Below are 21,609 nucleotides of genomic sequence, written 5' to 3'. Positions count from 1 at the left end.
CACCTATTCGCAGTATTGTCTTACAGTTGTTGTTGTTTTTTTTTTTTCCAGTGTTGTGTCACAATGAGAATAATGGCAATATTCTCCTCAAATTTGAAAAACATGTATAATACATAAATAAATATATATATCCTTATTTTGGATATTTGGCGGTTGTGCGATTCTTTTTTCCAGGTTTGTTTTTCCAACGTGAGAGCATGCTCATAAAAATGATAAACAACGTCTTTTATAAAACATACACATTTTTGTGACTTACAAAAACAAATGTCAATTGTCATTTCTTCCAGATAAGCTTCATCCATATCTGGCTTAATTCTGAACTTCATTGCTTGGGGCAAAATTTCCTTTTGTTGTGGTTTATGGGCTTGACCGTCATTTGCAACCCAGTGCTGATTTAACAATAACAACAGCAACGCATCTCTATCAAACTCGAACAGAAATTCTAATAATAATAATAATTTTAATAACAAAAAGGGTTTTCCAGAACGGAGTGGGGGGTGTTTAAGTTTTGGATTAATCTATCATTATTTTAGTTCATTTTTAGTGGAGGCAGGGTGCTAGGAGCCTACGTCCTCGTTATGGCCCACTAAGTACAGGCCCGCAAGCTGTCGAAAGCGTGGCCCCCAGTCACTTAGGTATGACAAGTCTTGCTCGGATGTGTTAGAGAGAGTGTGGATGGAGCTCAATGTGAGTGCTGGTGAGCTGGAGCCTTCAAAGGCGTATGTTTGAAAGGAATCGTATGGTGGGACAGAGAGATCTGTGTCTGCCAGTTCCACCTTCTTGCAGATGTAGCTCCGGAAGATAGAGAAATCTGACGATGTGGCTGAGTCGTTCAGGTCGCCCTGGCTCTGGTCCTGCATCCACTGGGGCAGGGAGTGAAGATCAGGCCCTGAGTTGCCCCCATTGACTTCAGGGAAGTCGTAAAGGCTGCGCAGGGCACTCATGTCATAAGCCTGGGTGTCTTGCTCGCCGCCACCCTCGTCATTATATTTGATCACGTTGTCACGCATGTCCTCCTCATCCTCTGACATCCGGTGGCCTTTCCGGTGTCGCTTCAGAGCTAGGATCAACAACACCAGCACTGGAAAAAATAGAACATCTCATCAATACCTTAGAAAAGTATCGCTACGGTACCTCATCAATATCTTAGAAAAGTGCAAACGTTTCGGTCGTTTGACCATCTTCAGTGCTGTGCTGAATAAATAAATAAAATATCACAAAATAACCTAGACTAACTGTTCCAGAACCATAAGCAGCCCATTACCAGCATTTCATTGCCATAGTGGGTTTTTGCAATGGTGTACCAGTCCTGGCAGTCACTATTACAAAATCCAATTCTGAGGGATACAAAAATATATTGTTAACAATGGGACTGATTGTGATTAAATGCATGACAAATGTCCCATCCCCAGTCATCTGTGATTCTTGGAACAGGTATATATTTTTGGGCTACCACTGAACTTGTGAGACTTCTTGGCTTATTAAAAAGTTTTGCAGGTTTTTGAAAAACATTTTGCAAATATCTACATTCAGGGATTCTTTTGTTTACAAATAGCCCAGCTTTTACTCCTATTTAGAATGTCTAATTAGGTTCGCTCACCGCAGCAATTCCCCACAACAGCTCAGGAGAACTGAAGGGCTGTTGGTGATGCCATGACCAAGCCAACTGCCTTTGTTACACCCAAGAATTCCAGGTTGGATGTCTGGCTAACTCTGTGTGCCTGGCCATTAGGGTTGTGTGGAGAAACTGTCCCTGAAAATGTTGCCACCCTAATCCCATGAAGATCGCCTGTGTTGCACAGCCAGAACAAAAATCTACTCCTCTATTGTATGACTCACCCTGCACTCCACACATCATTCCTTCACTCAGGGACAAAGCAAGTGGTCAACACATGTCCTGTCTCCTTGTGCCACAAAGCAGCATAGGTTTTATATTGTTTGTTAGGCCAGAGTAAAGCTGACATTAATCTGTTTCGATGTTAACTATCGGACTGAAAAACAAACAGTTGTCACCATCTCAAATGATGTGAGATTTCGCCAGCTTGCCGACTGACGGAATAGCATTACCAGTTGAGTGTGGGTTTTTTTTTTCCCCTGTAATAGCAACTGTTTTAATGCAGGCACTTAGCATTGGTCAGTTCAATTTTTTCACACTTTTTAAAATGCTAAAATACTTTAGAGTATTAACATTTCTGAGGATTTGTAGTTCATCAGGGAATCGAGTCTGTGTGAGAAATGAAGAAATGAAATGACTGTCAGTGGTGCCCCAGGCAGCAATTAAAGCATCATCTACACTTCCACAGGCACCCAGTGCAGAGCCTAATCAGCTGGCTCATTGTCATGCACATTCCAAAGGTCACCTAGGGAAAACAAATAACCCAAAAAGCTGTTTTGGAAATGTTTCAATGTTCTCAAAACGTGTAATGAGCTTTTCTTTCTTTCTTGCAGTTGAACACAGTATAACAGTCATACCGATGACCAGGGAGTTCTTGAAGAACATACTGCAAAAAAAGATTGTAACATGAAATAGATTTAGTTTATAGCTATCTGAATAGTAGACTAGATATTAACCAGACTGCACAAAGACACAGCTTCAGTGAATCGGTACTCATCAAACATGGGTCATGTTTAAAAACAACATCCATTTTGCAGCACACCAAAGACTAGCAATTTCTCTTGTAGCCTTTGCATAAGAGCTGATTTAGAAGCTGTAGTGATGGCTGTGTAAAGCAGTAAGGATGGTTCATTCTTCAGCCTTGTAACTACCAGGAGACGCTTGTGCAACAGTCCTGTGACGCGACCAGCTGGAGTTGAGAAATACATTAACTCTGGTGACCAATCTCGAGGTATGACACAGGCCCGGTTTTTGGGATGGAACCGCATAACAGTCTCGCGTTTTGATTGGTCCATGTCTGTCACATGAATATGCCGTCACACGAGTGGAAAAGCTTGCAGGCATTTTTAACATTACGATTGGAGAGAAAGCGAGCGAGAGATCTGCTTTCCACAATCTTTCAATTGAAATATAACACGGTATTTTGCTGTACTAATATAACAAACTATAGGTTATTACTTTATATGAATTATCATGTTATGCATGAATGTAAGAATTGTTTTGTTTTCTGTAGTGGTGTACTGTTTTCTTTCAAAAAGCATATATCTATAATTGTTTGTGTGATGTATTTTAATATCAAATATATACACTATTGCAGTTTTGTTACAGGATACATTAGTTTATCTCTAATGTAATCACAGTTTTAAATATAGACTGCCCCTGTTTTCATTTACATCCCGAATTCTGGGCCGATTTGCTTTTCAGATAATTTTCAAATTCAGCCCAGTTTTTGGGACTCAGTTGGCAGCCGAGTTTCTAAGCACACACCACCATGCAACACCTGCATGCACACACCACCATGCAACCCCTGCATGCACATACCACAATGCAACCCCTGCATGCACACACCACCATGCAACCCCTGCACACACACACACCACTGTGCAACTCCTCCACGCACACACCACCATGTAACCCCTACACATTACACACCACTAAGCAACCCCTGCAAGCACACACCTAGCCATCACTTTTACTGCATATTTCTGGAACAGATGCACCTAGAACCACCATTCAAATGGTTCTAGACTTAAAGGACCAGACTGAATATAACATGCCCAGTTTTGTAGCAATTCTTTGCAAAAAAAAAAATCAGGGCGTTCAGCCTCATTCATGTCTATGGCAGGGTTGAAAAACACATTTTCATGCATATCTCTTAAACCCGAGCACGTAGAACCACCATTGAAAGTGATATAGACTCCCCAAACCACCTCCTAAAATGGTACAGTGGTTCACCAAAAAACTTGAGTCGTAATGAAAAAAGTAATTTTGCCAAGCCATCCTGGCACCTAGAACCATGAAAACGGTGACTCCTTGTGCGGCGGCCTCTTGGGGCCCCACCACAAAAAATCAAGTTCCTAACCTCAAATGCTACATTTTCACCAAATTTTCACATTTTCAGCATGATGGCATGTCAAGGTTGGATTTTCAATAGCTTTTGAGTTCCAGGTTGGCAAGAAAAATCTGAATTGGGGTCCTTTCCAGCTGGGACACGTCACTTGGAGGGATCAACAGGGGCCCTGAGGTGGACTCTCATATCTCAGGCACCCCCGAAACCCGAGATATAGCACTCTGAAAAATGTCTATGGGAAATTCCATTATAAAACACCTTTGGGGCAACGCCCGCCATCTGGCGACGGGGTGGCACACAAACCCGTGGCCGGTGATTTTCTTTAGTTGAGAGTCATATGTAAATGAAGAGTGTGCTCCCTAGTTCCTTGCCTGAGGGGTTGTGGAGATATGAGGTACGATGAGACCACCCTCTCCCTATGGCAAATCCCATTATAAAAAAAACAAATCAGCCCAGAATTTGGGACGTAAATGAAAACAGGGGCAGCCTACATTTAAAACTGTGATTACATTAGAGATAAACTAATGTATCCTGTAACTAAACTGCAATAGTGTATATATTTGATATTAAAATACATCGTGCAAATGACTATAGTTATATGCTATTTGAAAGAAAACAGTACACCACTACAGAACAAAAAAAACAATTCTTACATTCATGCATAACATGATAATTCATATAAAGTAATAACCCATAGTTTGTTATATTAGTACAGCAAAATACCATGTTATATTTTAATTGAAAGGTTGTGGAAAGTAGATCTCTCACTTTCTTTCTCTCTGATCGTAATGTTAAAAATGCCTGCAAGCTTTTCCACTCGTGTGACGGCATATTCATGTGACAGACATGGACCAATCAAAACACGAGACTGTTATGCGGTTCCATCCCAAAAATCTGGCCTGTGTCATACCTCCCAATCTCTATCTCAATGGTTTTCACCAGCGTTCTGCACCGTTTATCAAATAAGAACATTGCCATCATGAAACCATTTAAATGCTATTGAAATGTATTCAAAGGAAGAGCATGGAATTGGGCGGGGATCTGGAATACTAAGCGAGTGCAGACATTTTAATGAGATGTAAGGATTTACAAGGTGCAAAGCATTGCAGAAGCAAGTAATTAAGAGCTTGCACATTCTGTATTGTCTAAGCACCTGTACAATAATTCATTAATTCACTGTAAATAACATGTTGATTAAATTAGGATGGGACAGGGAAAATCTGAAGCACTGATTCTTTATGGACACAACACAGGTATAAATGCAACACAATGACAACTGTACATTTAATTAAAATTGCATATCAAAATGCAGAGTACTTTTACACTAATTTACACTTTTGATTGTTCTGTTATATGTGTAGCCTTCAGCCAGTCTCAGCTGAAAAAGCACAACTAAAAAAAAAGCCACAGTATGACACTCTTCCTTAGAACCCCAGGTGTAAGCACATATAAGCAAGCCAGAACTGAGTCATTTTGCTAGAGAGAACAATGTTCGGGCTCAACAACTTCACAGCTTTAAAAATTCCTGCTACAGGCTGGCAGAACTGAGAGGGTAAAGTCAGTCACGTTGGACGGTGTCTTATCTATTGCAAAGTACTGTTTAATGTCCAAGCTGGTGAGTTTTTTGTATTCATTATTTACCTTTTTGAGTAAAGTTTGTTTACTAAAACTAATATTTATTTCAGTATTTAATTTGCATTTAATCAAAGTGAACATGTTTGATATAAATATATACTCATACAAGGAAACAGTTTTAAAAATGCACCAAATCATTCCAAATTGGTTTTATAAGATAAAATAGAAAACTGTGTATATGTGATTATATGGCAAAGTGTTTGATTATATGCAGGTGCAGGTGATTAAAGAACAGAAAGACAATGATAATTCAGGTGAAAAGGTTTGTTTTATTTATTTGTAAGTCCAGTGCCTGAAGGCAAACCAAACAGTATTATTTAATATATAACTCCTGAGTTGCTCCACAAATAACAATCCTGTTTTTATTATGCACCCACACAAAACACATACACAAGTCTGTTAGTGCGTGAATTAGTGCTAGTGTACATACAGTTTTATTTGTGACAGAGGTGCAGTGTTGTCTGGTTTCGTGCTGCCCCTGGCAACAGCTCCGGAACTGTATAACTGTCTGGTAACGTACAAGACAAGACGAGACAGTTACAAAAAACAAAATCAAAGACCCACGGTTTTCAATACCAATACATTTTTACTGTCCTTCTGGCTTTAACTCACTACAAACCAATGCGAAGGAACCAATTACGGTTCTCCGCCCCCCCTTATATGCTCTCAAGCATGACCCCTTGGTAAAGGAATGCAGCTACCTTTGCAATCTGAGGCTGCTACATTGTTTCCCTTCCAGGTCAATATTTTCTTGCAACAGAGTCTCGCCTTTTTACTGATGACAATAACAAATTTAGTGAAAGCCTACTTTGGAGATTTGCAATTTTGTTTTTCAACTTCAGAATTCAGCACTACATGGCAATGCCTAGAAGTTGGAATAATGGCAGGATGCACCACTTCTCCATTGTCTTTTACCATGTGTGACAGGATTAAAAAGATTCCCTGTCGTAATTCGCACTCCCGACCACCGGCAGCGCTGTGTAGGGTTGACCGTGATTTTGTCAGGTGGCTGAACTCTGATCAGACAGAAAGTTCCGGGTTGGGCGACCATCTTGGCCCAAGGTGGAACCATGCGGCTGCCGAGTCCCCTCATTTCAATCAGCTATGCTCTGCTCGTCGATTGGTTGATGTGGAGCAGCATGCTGATTGCAGAGGCCTTTGAGGACGCATTGCTTCAGGTGGAGCCCAGTCCTGCTCCAGCGATTCCAGTGAAGCATTGACCTTCGCCAGTGCACCCAAAGATTGCAGTGAGGCCATCAGTTTTCTTCATCCCTTTGAGCGCCTCGTCTCCAAAGTGGAAACCGAGGTTAGCTCCCAGCTGGGCCAGTCCCCCTAGTGGTGGACCAAGGGACAAGCAGCCATCTCCCACGGGCACACATGGAGAGATTATGTCCTGCCGTGATGGAGTGTAATGTGGCCTTGCGATGTCAGGTCGCAGAGGGTGGTGAGTACAAGGAAAAGGTTTGGGAGGGGCCTTGCATTATTAATGTAGTTGTTGGTAATATGAGTACCCATGCATTAGTGGACTCAGGGTGCAGTCACGCTATAATTTGGTCTTCTCTCTTGGAGGGTACATCCTGGTGGCCACAAAGGTCTGTGACCATCTCGTGTATTCATAGAGAAACCAAGGCGTATACTACCACTATAGTTAAAATTACTGTGGAAAGTCAGATGTGCCACATAGTCATGGCCATCGCCAAAAAGGTGCCATACCCAGTAATTTTCCCAGTCTAGGTTTTCTTTACTATACAGTAAGTTAGGGTCAATGTGGCTCGGTCACCCATTGTAGAAGGAGTGGTCGCAACGGGGGATCCAATTGGTTAGATCTTCCCATTGCAGGCCAACATATTTACTTCCAGGTTCTGGCCCTGTAAAGCTAAAAGAGAGCGGTGGGCCAAGAAACTCGAGGGTGCATTAATGAGAAAAGGCTGGGGATTGGTGGGAGAATCTGCTTTGCCTGTCAAACGAACATAGCAGTGGGTGGGTGTCAAATGTGACCGGCGGGAGCGGGTTACTGATATCCCTACAGCAGAAGCTACTGAGGCTCTGCAATCCTGGGACTGGGGTGTGGGAGTAACGACCCCACTCTGGTGCACATCAGGATAGCGGGTTTGGTCTGTCAAGGGGAAGGAAGTTGAAGGCTGCTGGCCGCTCACATTTTCTCACTTCATCGTGATCGGGCATTTGCTGTATAGAGTATCCCAAGCCCCGGGCACAGGACAGCTTGTAACCCAATTATTGGTTTCAAGGTCTTTCTGCAGGGAGTTCATGCGGTTGGCACATGATATTCCGTTTTCTGACTACCTGGGGCGGGAAAAGACCTTGGAATGAATACTGGCCCGGTTGGTCCCACTGTCCCTGGTTTGTACTCCATTTGATCCCATAGCAATGGACATAGTGGATCGACTCTGGATATACGCACAATCTACTAATGGTGGATTATGCTACTCGACATCCAGAGGCAGTGCCATTGTGCTCCACTAGTGCCGTCGCCATTGCTAAAGAACTACAGTGCCTATAGAAAGTCTACACCCCCTTTCAAATTTTCACCTTTTGTTGCCTTATAGCCTGGAATTAAATGAAAAAAATATTTTAATGCATTTTATCTACATATCCTACCCCACAACTTCTAGAAAATTAGTTAAAAATAAAAACTGAAATAGCTTGGTTGGAGAAGTGTCCACCCCCCCTTGTAATAGCAATCCTAAATTAGCTCAGGTGTAACCAATCCCCTTCAAAATCACACACCAAGTTAAGTGGCCTCCACCTGTGTTTAATTGTAGTGCTTCACATGATTTCAGGATAAATTCAGCAGTTCCTGTAGGTTCCCTCTGCTGGGTAGTGCATTTCAAAGCAAAGACTCAACCACGAGCATTTTCAAAAGAACTCCGGGACAAAGTTGTTGAAAGGCACAGATCAGGGGATGGGTATAACAAAAATATCAAAGGCCTTGAATATCCCTTGGAGTATGGTCAAGATGATTATTAAGAATTGGAATAGGTCATTAGGTATATGGCACCACCAAGACCCTGCCAAGATCAGGCCATCCCTCCAAACTGAATGACCGAGCAAGAAGGAGACTGCTCAGAGAGGCTACCAAGAGGCCAATGGCAACCCTTGCAAGAGCTACAGGCTTTTATGGCCAAGACTGGTCAAAGCATGCATGTGACAACAATATCCCAAGCAGTCCACAAATCTGGCCTGTATAGTAGGGTGACAAGAAGGAAGCCATTACTCAAGAAAGCCCACCTTGAATCCCATTTTAAGTAAGCAAAAAAACACTTGAGCTATGTGGCAAAAAGTTTTGTGGTCTGACGAAACTAAAATGGAACTTTTTGGCCTAAATGCAAATTGTTATGTTTGGTGCAAACCCAACACAGTGCATCACCCAAAGAACATCATCCCTACTGTGAGGAATGATGGTGGCAGCATCATGTTATGGGCATGTTTCTCATCAGCAGAGACTGGGGCACTTGTCAAGATAGAAGTGAAAATGAATGGCACAAAGTACAGAGAGGTCCTTGAGGAAAATCTGCTGCCCTCTGGAAGAAAGCTGAAACTGGGATGGAAGTTCACCTTTCAGCATGACAACGACTCAAAGCACACAGCCAAAGCTACACTGGAGTGGCTAAGGAACAAAAAGGTAAATGTCCTTAAATAGCCCAGTCAGAACCCCAACCTAAATCCAATCGAAAATTTGTGGCAAGATTTCTGTCCATCAATGCTCCCCAAGGAACTTGACAGACCTTGAACAGTTTTGTAAAGAATGGTCAAATATTGTCAAATCTAGGTGTGCAAAGTTGGTAGAGACCTATCCCAACAGACTCACAGCTGTAATTGCTGCCAAAGTTGATTTCACCAAGTATTAACTCAGGGGGGTGGAGACTTATCCAATTATGATCTTTCAGTTTTTTATTTTTAATATATATTATATTGAGGTGGGGCCACCTGGGCAGTTACTTCCCTGTCAGAAACAGGAGCTGGGCCAATTAATTGAGGAATTCAGTGATATTTTTTTCTGAGTTGCCCAGTAGAACTGATATTATTGAACATGTTATTATTACCAGGTGTTCAGGTGCGTCAGTGGCCTTACCGGATCCTGGAAAGTTGGCGGGCTGTAATGCACTGGGAAGTGGACCGTATGCTCAAACTGGCAGTAGTGCAGCCTTCCCAGAGTGAGTGGTGTAGTCCCGTGGTAAAAAATGAAAGGATGGCTCCACTCGTTTCTGTGTGGACTTTAGAAAGGTGAACGAAATCTCCAAGTTCGATGCATAGCCCGTGCCCTGAGTGGATGACCTCCTTGACAGAATGGGTAAGGTGAGGGTACTTGTCAACTCTGGACCTGACGAAGGGATATTGGCAGATCCCGCTAACATCCAGCTTCAAGCAGAAAAACGCATTTGCTGCCCCAGATGGCTTGTTTCATTTCAAGACGATGACCTTCGGGTTGCATGGGGTCCCAGCTACCTTCCAGAGACTGATGGACAAGGTGGTATGTCCCCGTTATCAGTATGCGGTGGCCTATATTGATGACGTGGTTATTTTTAGCTCTACCTGGAAGGAGCACCTTGATAGATTGGTGGTTGTCCTGCACTCTCTAATGGAGGCGGGGCTAACAGTCAACCTAGGTAAATGCGCGTGTGGCAAACAAGAGACCCAATATCTTGGCTTAGCATGAGTAATGGTCAGCGGAAACCAGTGGCTTCCAAGGTCCATGCCTTGGCGGACACTCCGGTCCTGCAAACCAAGCCTCACGTAAAGTCACTTTTGGGGCTGACAGGCTATTATCCCCGTTTTATCCTCGAGTTTTCCACCATTGTTAGCTCCTTAAATGACATCATGAAGAAGAGCGCCCCAAACACTGTAAAATGGTCAGATGAGTGTTAGGGAACGTTTGACATGATAAAGAGGATACTTTGACAAGCCCCTGCACTAGTGTCACCAGATTCCGACAGGGAATTCATCCTCCAGACAGACGCCTCAGATGTCGGTCTGAGGGCAGTCTTGTCCCAGGAGATCGATGGGGTAGAACACCCCGTGCTATACATTAGCAGGAAAATAGCTCAGAGGGAGCACACTACTTCATTATTGAGAAAGAGTACTTGGCCATTAAATATGCCATGAACTCTCTTCGATATTATCTCCCTTTAACTTCACTGTCAAACAATGTTCAGGTAAGGAGCATCAAAGTGCTGATTTTTTTTCAAGGAAGGGGAGTCAATTAGGGGAGTTAGGGTTGGACGAGTGTGCCTACAGCTCCACTCTGAGGGTGGGAATTTGTGACAGGATTGAAAGGAGTCCCTGTCGTAATTCGCCCTCCTGACCAGTGGCAACGCTGTGTAGAGTTGACCATGATTGGGTCAGGAGGCTGAACTCTGACCAGACAGGACGTTCTGGGTCAAGCGGCCATCTTGGCCCAATGTGTAACAATGCATCCGCCATGTCCCATCATTGCAATCAGCTGTGCTCGTCGATTGGCTGACGTCGGGCAGCGTGCTGATTGCAGGGGCAGGACTTGGCAGTATGTAGGCAGCTTGGTTTTGCCATTCGGTCTCTATATCCTGAACTGAAAACATGGAAGAGACCCACTGTGCTTTGTTGTTTTGCTTTTATCAACCTGCTTTAATTCACAAAAAACTGTGGGGGAAAAACCTGAACCTTTGCAAAACCCAGGACAAGTTGTTATTCCTTGGAAGGGAGCCAAAAGGCGGTGAGAGGAAACCCACTGCAGCAGCATGGAGAAACCCAGTGCTTCCTTTGTTGTTGTTTTTTTGTAACCGCAATGTTTTTGTTTACTCTTTTTATCTGAAACCTGAGTTTACCGTTGCTGGTATTCCAGGTGGTTTTCTTGTTAATTTTCATTGTGTGTTACCATAGATACCATTGTTGGTACAGGGCTCTAGGACTAAACGTCACTTCTGGCTCCTGTGTGCTGTCATTTCTGGTCATCTAATCACTGTCGAGCCCTCTTGAGGTGTTGTGGGCTAGTTGACAAAATACAGAGGATGGAAGGTGCCCACTTGAAGATCCCAGAGAAGTACCCTACTTAGCTCAATCCAGACAGTTGTCGTGCTGACCCACTGGGGAGACCGCACTGTGGTTTATTGCCGAAGCCAGCATTGCAGCCACTGTGGAGGCAAGATAAGCTGATCCCTGGAGCCAGCATTACAATTCAGCCATCAACACCAGGCAGAAGGATATCTACATCATCAGATGGAAAGAAACGGAAATGGATGGAGACGCAGATGGACCACATTATTTTACTGTAAAGCTATTTCTTAGTTGTTGCTTATCTTGGCGAGAGCCAAGCTCAAATCAGCATGAAGTTTTAACATCTACTCTCATGTAATGCAAATCATTACTGTACCTTGGCTATATGTGGTCCAGATGCTTCAATAACAGTTATCTGCTTGACTGTGAGATTGCCCTTGGGTCTCAGATTACAAGCCAAACACAGCCTCTCCATCAGATGGGCTATAATTGGAATGGATGTTTGCAGATGCCTCTTATACAGGGCTGTATTCATCACATCACTTTTAAATGAATTGATGGTGCGTCTGTTTGTTTGTAGGTAATTAGCGAGAAATTTGTTTTCATTTGCTTTGTCAATCTGCGATTGATCTAATTGCCCCCCGGGATTGCGGCTGCAGAGATGTGCTGAAGATGAGGGGGCTGGCTGATCAAGCCTCATTCCCACAACAAGACTCTAATGTATCTGCAATTCAATACTGAGGGGCACTGGTAGCACAAGGGCATCTACAATGGTATGCGGCTACTATTGACAGAATGGTACTACAGTGTTATCGTATTTTGATAAACTAGTATTAGCATAATGGCATCTCCAATATACACAGCTAAACCATACCTGAAATTAAAGAGTGTTGGATTTACAAAAGTGGACTTCATGTAAATGTGAGTGTAGTGTAGCGCAGACCTGTTTCTAAAAAGTCTGGCCCACATATTATGAGTAATACTAACACATGCTGTTTTAGTTTAGTAATAGGAAGCTGGTGACATATAGAAAAGGAGACAGATCCTAGCAAGATGCTGAAACGCAGCATGTAAACCACAAGCAGTATCTTTAATAAAAGCATGTGCTTGTCTTTCCATTAAAACAGCCTGTGGTTCACATCATTACAGTGAGAACATGTGCAAATCTCTGGAATGAGTCAAGGATGTATAACAATTCTTAGCACTCCATGTGCCTCTGTTAGGAGATCTAATTGAACAGGACAGAATCAAATTGTTTTTTAGACGTTCCCAGTTTTTTAGTTTGGACTACTTCATCTGGTAGGCTAGCCCATGATTTATAAGTGCTTCCTACCTTATGTGCTACACTTTACTTTGCTTGTATGCATGCCTTTCTCTCTTTCTTGTCCTACTCTGTACTAAACGTGACAGAGTAAATTTACCTATAGATTTTTTTTAAAAAGTGATATTGATTGAATAAAATGTGGGTCACTGTGTTCAAGTGATCAAGTTCTGCTACACAGAAAAAACTGAAATAAAACCTGTTGATAAACCTGTCTAGCACAGCGTGTGAGAAAAAACTACATCACAGACGCAAGTCAAACCATGAACTTGAAGACTAAGTGATATTTATGATATCTCATTTTTTACATTTAATACATGGGTGCAAATGAAAGGTCAGAATGAATGTTTTAACTCACAGAATGGGCTATTAAGTGCTCTCTAGCATTCTAAATAGTTTCTGTGTAGGTCATTATTGTGTGTATTTAATTTCAGCCCCTGTAGTAGCTGTGAGTAAATGAAAAATCTCTATATGGAATCATGGTTCTTCATAGATCAGTTTTAATGTCCTAATGCGGGAGTCTTCTTTTTAAAAGGTTTCCTCTCAATCCAGCAGTGCTTGAATCAGAACTTGAGGAGGACTTTGGAGCAAAAACCTTAATGTTTCAGCCCAGACATGAGCTTTGCCTCTCCACCAGACAGCCTGCTCTTAGCTGAATCGTAAGACGTTCGTTTGAACGGAGAGGTTGGATATGAATTCGTTCTCTGAAAATGGGTCAGGGACATCAGCAGCTCCACATAAACTTCAGACCACTGAGGGGACAGGGAACTAGGGATGTGATGATATCAAATTTTTACAGTATGGTAACCGTCAAAAAGTATTCCACAGTGTGACGGGGGTGTAATAGGGTCCCGCTGTAGTTCACCCTCCCGATCTCATATGGCGTTGCACCGGGGTTTCTTTTTGTTTGTTTTAATTTGTTGAGTCATTATTGCTACCCAAACTGGGTGTTGACTGTGGCTTTGGGCCCTTTTTGTTTTTTTAACACAAAATAAAAATATCACTCAGATGCCAGGCTTAGCGTTGAGTTGTGCACACTACCCTCGACTCTGCGACGTCACTGCTAGTCCATTTAAGGCTACACCCACTACCCTCTGACACACGGTTATCAGCATACCACAGTATAATGTAATTTCATTTGTAATCCATTTTGTGTCCAAAGAAAGACACCATGATCAAGTCATTTTTTAACAAAAAAAAAAAAAACTTTAAAGTTTTAAAACAAATCTTAATGTTAAATTGCTGTAGTTAAGTTTCTGCTATAAAGCTTGTTGAGAAAATAAAAAGTTTCCATAAATTTGAAAAACCAAATATTACAGCAGAATGTCTGTATTTAATTATATCACACTAATGAACTGGTTTGGCTTTGAAAAAGGTGCTATACATTGTACAACGAATCAAATTACAAAGGCAGGGGGTTGTTTTAATAAATTTGCACACACCTAACATACATCATGTATTATGCATTTCTCTGTATTTGAAGTATTATGGATTTTCTGTTCTTACTGCATCTTGTAAAATGCTTTGCGATGGTGATCCACTATGAAAGGCGCTATATAAAATAAAGATTGATTGAGTTATTTAGTTATTTTAACAAGGAGGAAGTTTGCTAGTCAGTGTGCTGTTAACAGCAACACAACTGCATACTTATTTTATTACAGTATCTGAGTTAAACAGAACAGCAAGGCGGACAGGTTGCAGATATGAAGATTTACATTTTAAAAATGGCAATTTTTATTAGGCAATCAGACATTGTGTAGATCTGCATAAAAGAAAATTCTAATTTCCTATTGTGGAGGTATTTAATCACAATGCATACTGTATGTTCTACTTCAAAGATTATAGTGATTCCTCTAAAAACAACTAAAAAAAAACCTGGTCAAAACACGCTTTGTGTGCCAACAGCCTGATTTTCAAGAGGCAAAATAAAAACTAGGTTTTTATTGGGGGTAGGGTATCTACAGTAATAGAATACAGCTTACACAGGCAATGCGATGGACAAACAGTGAATACGAAAACGCGCCGATACAGTGAACTTGGTAATGATGGAATAGAAAAATGGTTGCGGTTTAAAAACCGTGGCTGTTTATACCACGGCTTACCATAAAACCAGTATACCGTGACATCCCTACAGGGAACACCCACAACTCCACATAAACTTCAGACCACTCAGGAGACAGGGAACACCCACAACTCCACATAAACTTCAGACCACTCAGGAGACAGGGAACACCCACAACTCCATATAAACTTCAGACCACTCAGGAGACAGGGAACACCCACAACTCCATATAAACTTCAGACCACTCAGGAGACAGGGAACACCCACAACTCCATATAAACTTCAGACCACTCAGGAGACAGGGAACACCCACAACTCCATATAAACTTCAGACCACTCAGGAGACAGGGAACACCCACAACTCCATATAAACTTCAGACCACTTTGGAAACAGGGAACACCCACAACTCCATATAAACTTCAGACCACTCAGGAGACAGGGAACACCCACAACTCCATATAAACTTCAGACCACTCAGGAGACAGGGAACACCCACAACTCCACATAAACTTCAGACCACTTAGGAGACAGGGAACACCCACAACTCCACATAAACTTCAGACCACTCAGGAGACCGGGAACACCCACAACTCCATAAGGATCTTTAGGCATCAGGTTGACATTTTGTTAAGCCTTCAGATGACACTGGGTGACGCCACGGGCTTCCATTGAAATAGAACGGGGTTCAAGTCTGGACTAACTTAAAAGGCTAACTTGTATATATATATATATATATATATATATATATATATATATATATATCAGCATTCATACCAATGAGTGTGAGCAGCTGGTGTTCCTCTATAAGTCATAGCTGGTGTTCCTCTATAAGCCATGTGAATCAGTGTTCTTACCGATGAGTATGAGCAGAGGGTGTTTCTCTATAAGCCATGTGAATCAGCTTTCTTATTGAGGAGTATGAGCAGCTGGTACCCCTCTATAAGCCGTGTGAATCAACGTTCTTACCGATGAATATGAGCATGCAGACCAGCAGAGCGATGAGTGCGCCGGGGCTCAGCGCCGCTGACATCACGTAGGCCGTGGTGTTGCAGGTCTGGATGGTCCCGTCGGTGTCACAGCCACACACTCGGATGGTCAGCGTCCCGGTGCTGCTCAGGGTGGGGGGGCCTCTATCCACCACCAGGATGGGCAGCAGGTAGATGTTCTGCTCCTGCCGGTTGAAGCCTGCCCGCTGTGTTCGGATTCCTGCCGTGTTGTCTGGAACACACAAAGCAGCTCTCCGTCTTTAACTGCACTTGGGTTAAATCAACAGCTTCCTTGTATAGTTAAATTCAGTGCTCCAGGTCAGGTTTCAGGTCAATGAATAACTTATTCTCCAATTCATGAGTATTTTCAATAAATACTGTACATACTTTAATGCTAACTTATGGGGTATGCTGTAACTACAGCCTTAAAATGTTAACTGTAATTTTACATTGAACTGCTTACAATAAAACAAAAATTATTATTTGCTTTATTTACCCACACAATATGGCTATGAAGCAAAGAAATACAGAAACACACACACACAGATTATATATATATATTTTAGAATATATATATACACACACACACACACACACACACACACACACAAGTTTACGGTTAGGATTAGCTTTAGGACACAAGTTTACCCAATGGAAACTTATATTTTCTAGAAATTTCTCGAAAACAAAAAATATGGAAAAATCTTTTGGTGCAAAAGTTTTGCTTTTGTGGATGAGGGGATAGAATTCTACAATTACTTATTACGGCATTTAAAAAAAAATATCCAAAAATGCTATGATGTATTGTCTATAAGGTGTAAGACATATCTATAAATAATGAATAATGTGTATAATGTGTTTCTGGAAATTCCTAGGACGAGAGTGACATTTGTAGGGCTTCAAATTGTTCTAAGGCAATGCAGCTTGGCAGTGGATTACATGTCGACATCCACTGACTGACGGCCAACTTACAAATCGTGAACCAAATCTACATACATCCAGCATAAAGTTAACAAACCACTGTTCAATACAAACACATGCTACAACTGTGGAGAAGCATACCCTCACACTGGAGAGAAATCGTCCTGTTCTGCAAAGGGAAAGCAACGCAAACCATGAGTGAAATCGAACCACTTCGCCGTTCTAAATCACAAGAAGACAGCAGACACCACAAAACAGAGAACAAAGCACAAAACAAGAGGCAACCAGCAGTAAACACAATTCAGCCTGACCCTCGCTGCAGCTCTGAACCCACCGACAGTGGTGATCGCTGCTCTTCCAGCACTGGTGACAAGTGTGTATATGTTGTATGCACTGTTAATTATCCTAATCATCCTCTGACTACTGGCACCATCCAAGATGTGCCTGTCAAAGTCAAGATTGATTCAGGGGCCAGTGTAAACATGAAACAACTTTTGACACAATTGCTAAATCAAGTGCAAAAAATAAAATCACACAGTAATTAAAAGTCCAAAATGATCCCCACACTGCAATTTGAAGAGAGGTGATAAAAAACCACTACAAAATTATACAAAAAAAACTGTTTTTTATTCATAGAACAGGCAAAAAAGTTGATGTGGTACAAAAAGTGCTCAGTGCAAACTTGTCGGTCACATGACAATCCTCAGTGCCAGCGATTTGGGAAGATCTTAATTTAATTGAAGATAAATATCAGAGGTCAGGTGTTCAGTTAAAGACATAACATCATGTACACAGACCAATTAATATGTTAATTGATAGACATTAGAGGGGATATATTACTAAATACTATTATAAAATTTAATTATAGGAAGAGTTACAGAAAAATAGCAAAAATAACAATGGCAGTAATCAGTTAAATACATCACATTGTTAATTATTGAATTATAAGATCTACTGATTAGACTATTTCAACACATATAGATCTACTAGAGTCAAAATAATAAAAACGAATAACACTGATGTTAGTATTCAAAAAATTTGTAAATACTATGTAGACATGAACATTAGTGGCCTTCGAGACACATGGTGACAAGTCTTAAGTATAACAAAATCAATGAATTATCAAATGAACAATGATATAAAGAATATAAAAACAATAAAAAAATTAAGAACAACATGAAATCCAAGGTCTTCATTAATGCCTTCTGGCTGTACTGATAGAAGATCCATTTGGCTTCACATTGAAGTAGTTTTTGATTCATGTCACCCCTCTACGAGATTAAATAATCTTTGTATACCACAACATTTTAAGTCTGAAATGCAACATTCTACACGGTGAATGGGGAAAATGTCTCACTTCTTAGCCACCAGAAAGCATGTTACCTAGGACTCAACACCAGCAGCCGTACCAGTATCACCCTTGTACACTGTAAATCATCTGGTTACAACACGCCCAGTCCTATCTGAAGGAATATGTCAATTGAAGAATGTCTCAATCAAACTGCACATTGACACAACAGTGCAACCTGTCATACAGGCCTACAGGAGAATTCCATTATATGTCAGGAAGAGGGTGGAACAATAGCTTGACTGATTAGAACAGCTGGGGATTATTGAAACGATAACTGGACCAACACCATGGGTATCGCCAATAGTAACAGCACCAATACCCAAGAACCCAGAGGAAGCAACACTGCTACAGGGATATATCTGTGTATACATGCGAACTCAAGCTGTGCTTTACACTTGCTATACTTTTGTGATGGGAAACTCTTATAAGGGAAAACTCCAATGGCAATGCTAGTAGTAGTAGCTTAATGTTACCAAAAGGGCAATGGAATGAGGCTGCAATAATCATATTTAGACATACAGTACTGTATCATGGCATGGACAAGTGATACACCGTGCTGAGAATCCACTGCATTGTTAAATAACTCTTTCATTGCAAATGTAGTTTAGTAATTTAGGAGCAATGTGTAGACCATTGTATAGTAAGAAGGAATTTTATTTTCCACAAAACTCAACATTCAAGTAGATTAAACGTAAATTCCATGTAATTAAAAGTATCCATTTGGGGTTGACAGGTTTTACAAAAAAAAAAAAAAAGAAAAAAAATCCAGACAAATTAGGTTGCTGTAGTCCATTTGTAAATGAAATTATAAACTGTGGAAAAAGGTGTTTGACAAATAGAGAACAAATTGTTGTTACGCTTGATGGAAACCCTTATTACAAAACTACACAGTCCATCTTCACCAGCATACATCACTGTCAGGGGCTTCGGCACCGCTAAGAAATATTTATTCATCAAGTTTCCAAGCTTGTTTATGTTTCTTTTTTAATAAATGAGATATTGTGAGGAGCTAAGCCAACAGAAAATGTTTTATTTTCCTCTCCCCTGAAAAACTTTAAAGAGACAGGCCTACCAAATAACGTAAAGCACATATGTAGCAAGGCAAAGTCTTTACTACTACATAAATACACAGTAATTAGAAACACTTACAGAAGTGTTACCTCAGTGTACTGAGGTAAAAAACATAGCTGCAGTTTCCACTTTCACAGCAGGATTTCAGGTTTGAGAATACCAGAATTCTCGCTGTTGCATCAACAGCGTTTGTCCTTGGCTTGATTCTATTTCCACAGGGGTTAATTTGTGCCAGATCACACCCAATCCCAGATCTGGTACCTTTTGCTGACAGGCGAGAATTAAATCGTTTTCAAACGATGAACCATATAAAAAATTAATAACAAAAAGTATATGTGCAATAAAAAAAAAGCCTCCCTGTTCAATTAATTGAATGACAAAAGTGTAGTTTACCAATATAGTTAAGGATGCGACATCTTTGAGCAGTAAAATGACTCGTTTTAACTTGTTTTTACATATCCTTTGTTTCCCGGGACAGGGGTTGTAAGAATGGTGTCTTACTGAAGTTCAGTTGAGCTGTGTTGATTCTGGAAGCAACATGTTCTGTTTGAAAGGATGGGTTTACTCACCCGGGCCAGAATTATGTGTAAAAACATGCATCTTATCTTATATTTATGTTGGTCTAGTTGCTCTGCCTCACTGTCCTTGTTAAATGTGTTACATGGACTATTTGTTGGTTCCTGTTCCTCATTCATTGGTTTAATATTATTATCAAATTGACTCAGTTACCCCACTGTTGTCATTCTGAAAAAAAATATTTGAAGTAAATGATAAATGAATTATACATCTTTGGAAGCTTTTTACTTTTCGTGCAGCATTTAAAAGAAAAAAAGAACTACAGTACATCTTAACGTGAAATACAGTAAAATTAGATTTGGCTGAGGAGCAAACCATACTTCTCTTGTGACGAACACACCCAGATGAACATAACACATTATTTTTTGCTGTGACATGTATAACACTTATTTTTTTTTTCTTTTTTTGCTATGATGTGCATGACACGTTATTTTTTGTCAAGCACAGATAACATGGTTTAATTATGGACCTGCATTCTCTCACACATTGTATGTATATACAGTGCCGATAGAAAGTCTACACCCCCTTTTAAAATGTTCACCTTTTGTTCCCTTATAGCCTGGAATTAAAATGCATTAAAATAGTTTTTTTTTTCATTTAGCTACACATCCTACCCCACAACTTCCAAGTGAAAAAAATATTCTAGAAATTTGTTGAAAATCAATTAAAAATAAAAACTGAAATTTGGTTGGATAAGTGTCCACCTCCTTGTAATAGCAAGAAATCCTTGAGGAAAACCTGCTGCCCTCGGCAAGAAAGCTGAAACTGGGACGGACGTTCACCTTTCAGCATCACAACGACCCAAAGCACACAGCCAAAGCTACACTGGAGTGGCTAAGGAACAAAAAGGTAAATGTCCTTGAGTGGCCCAGTCAGAGCCCCGACCTAAATCAAATCAAAAAGTTGTGACATGACTTGAAGATAACTGTCCATCAACACTTCCCAAGGAACTTGACAGAGCTTGAACAGTTTTGTAAAGAATGGTCAAATATTGCCAAATCTAGATGTGCAAAGTTGGTAGAGACCTATCCCAACAGACTCACAGCTGTAATTGCTGCCAAAGGTGCTTCCACCAAGTATTAACTCAGGGGGGTGGAGACATTTAAATTATGATCTTTGTTTTGTATTTTTGTATTTTTCCCCTTAACAGTGTGGAGTATGGTGTGTAGATAAGTGGAAAAAATCCTCATTTAAATGCATAAAACTCTGAGTCACTGACACAACAAAATGTGAAAAAAGTTAAAGTGGGTGTAGACTTTCTATATATATATATATATATATATATATATATATATATATATATATATATATATATATATATATATATATATATATACAGATAGATACAGCTGAGTGCTGAGAAAAAGTTTGTGAATCCCTTAGGATTTTTACATATTTCACATATTTCAAACCTAAAATGTTATTAGATCTTAATCTAAGTCCTAATAATAGATAAAGATAACCTGATTAAAAGACACAAAAACATAATACTTTTTCAACATTTATTTATCCACAAATGATTCAACATTCAATATCCACGTGTGAAAAAGTATGTGAAGCTTTAGATAATATATACAATATACAATAACTGGTGGCACCCCTTTGAGCAGAAATGACTTCAACTAAGCTTTTATTGTAACTGTTGGTCAGTCTCTCACATCGGTTTTGAGGAATTGTAGCCCATTACAGAACTGCTTCAACTCAATGACATTTGAGGGCCTCCTTGCAT

At 40.6% G+C, this 21,609-nt stretch overlaps 1 protein-coding gene across 1 annotated transcript in view; it reads right to left on the bottom strand.

Annotated features, from left to right (window-relative positions):
* Window positions 1-557: 557 nt before the first annotated feature.
* The window catches only part of LOC121320152 (cadherin-22-like), a 102,973-nt gene continuing 81,921 nt past the window's right edge, over window positions 558-21,609 (bottom strand). The window contains exons 10-11 of the mRNA XM_041258413.1: window positions 15,942-16,193; window positions 558-1,081 (exon numbers count right to left, since the gene is read on the bottom strand). Of these exons, the coding sequence (XP_041114347.1) occupies window positions 558-1,081; window positions 15,942-16,193 (776 nt within the window). The remainder of the gene's footprint in view (window positions 1,082-15,941; window positions 16,194-21,609) is intronic.

The sequence above is a fragment of the Polyodon spathula genome, chromosome 8 (genome assembly GCF_017654505.1).
Source record: "Polyodon spathula isolate WHYD16114869_AA chromosome 8, ASM1765450v1, whole genome shotgun sequence".
Lineage (NCBI taxonomy): Eukaryota > Metazoa > Chordata > Actinopteri > Acipenseriformes > Polyodontidae > Polyodon > Polyodon spathula.
This window is presented reverse-complemented; position numbering and strand designations above follow the sequence as displayed.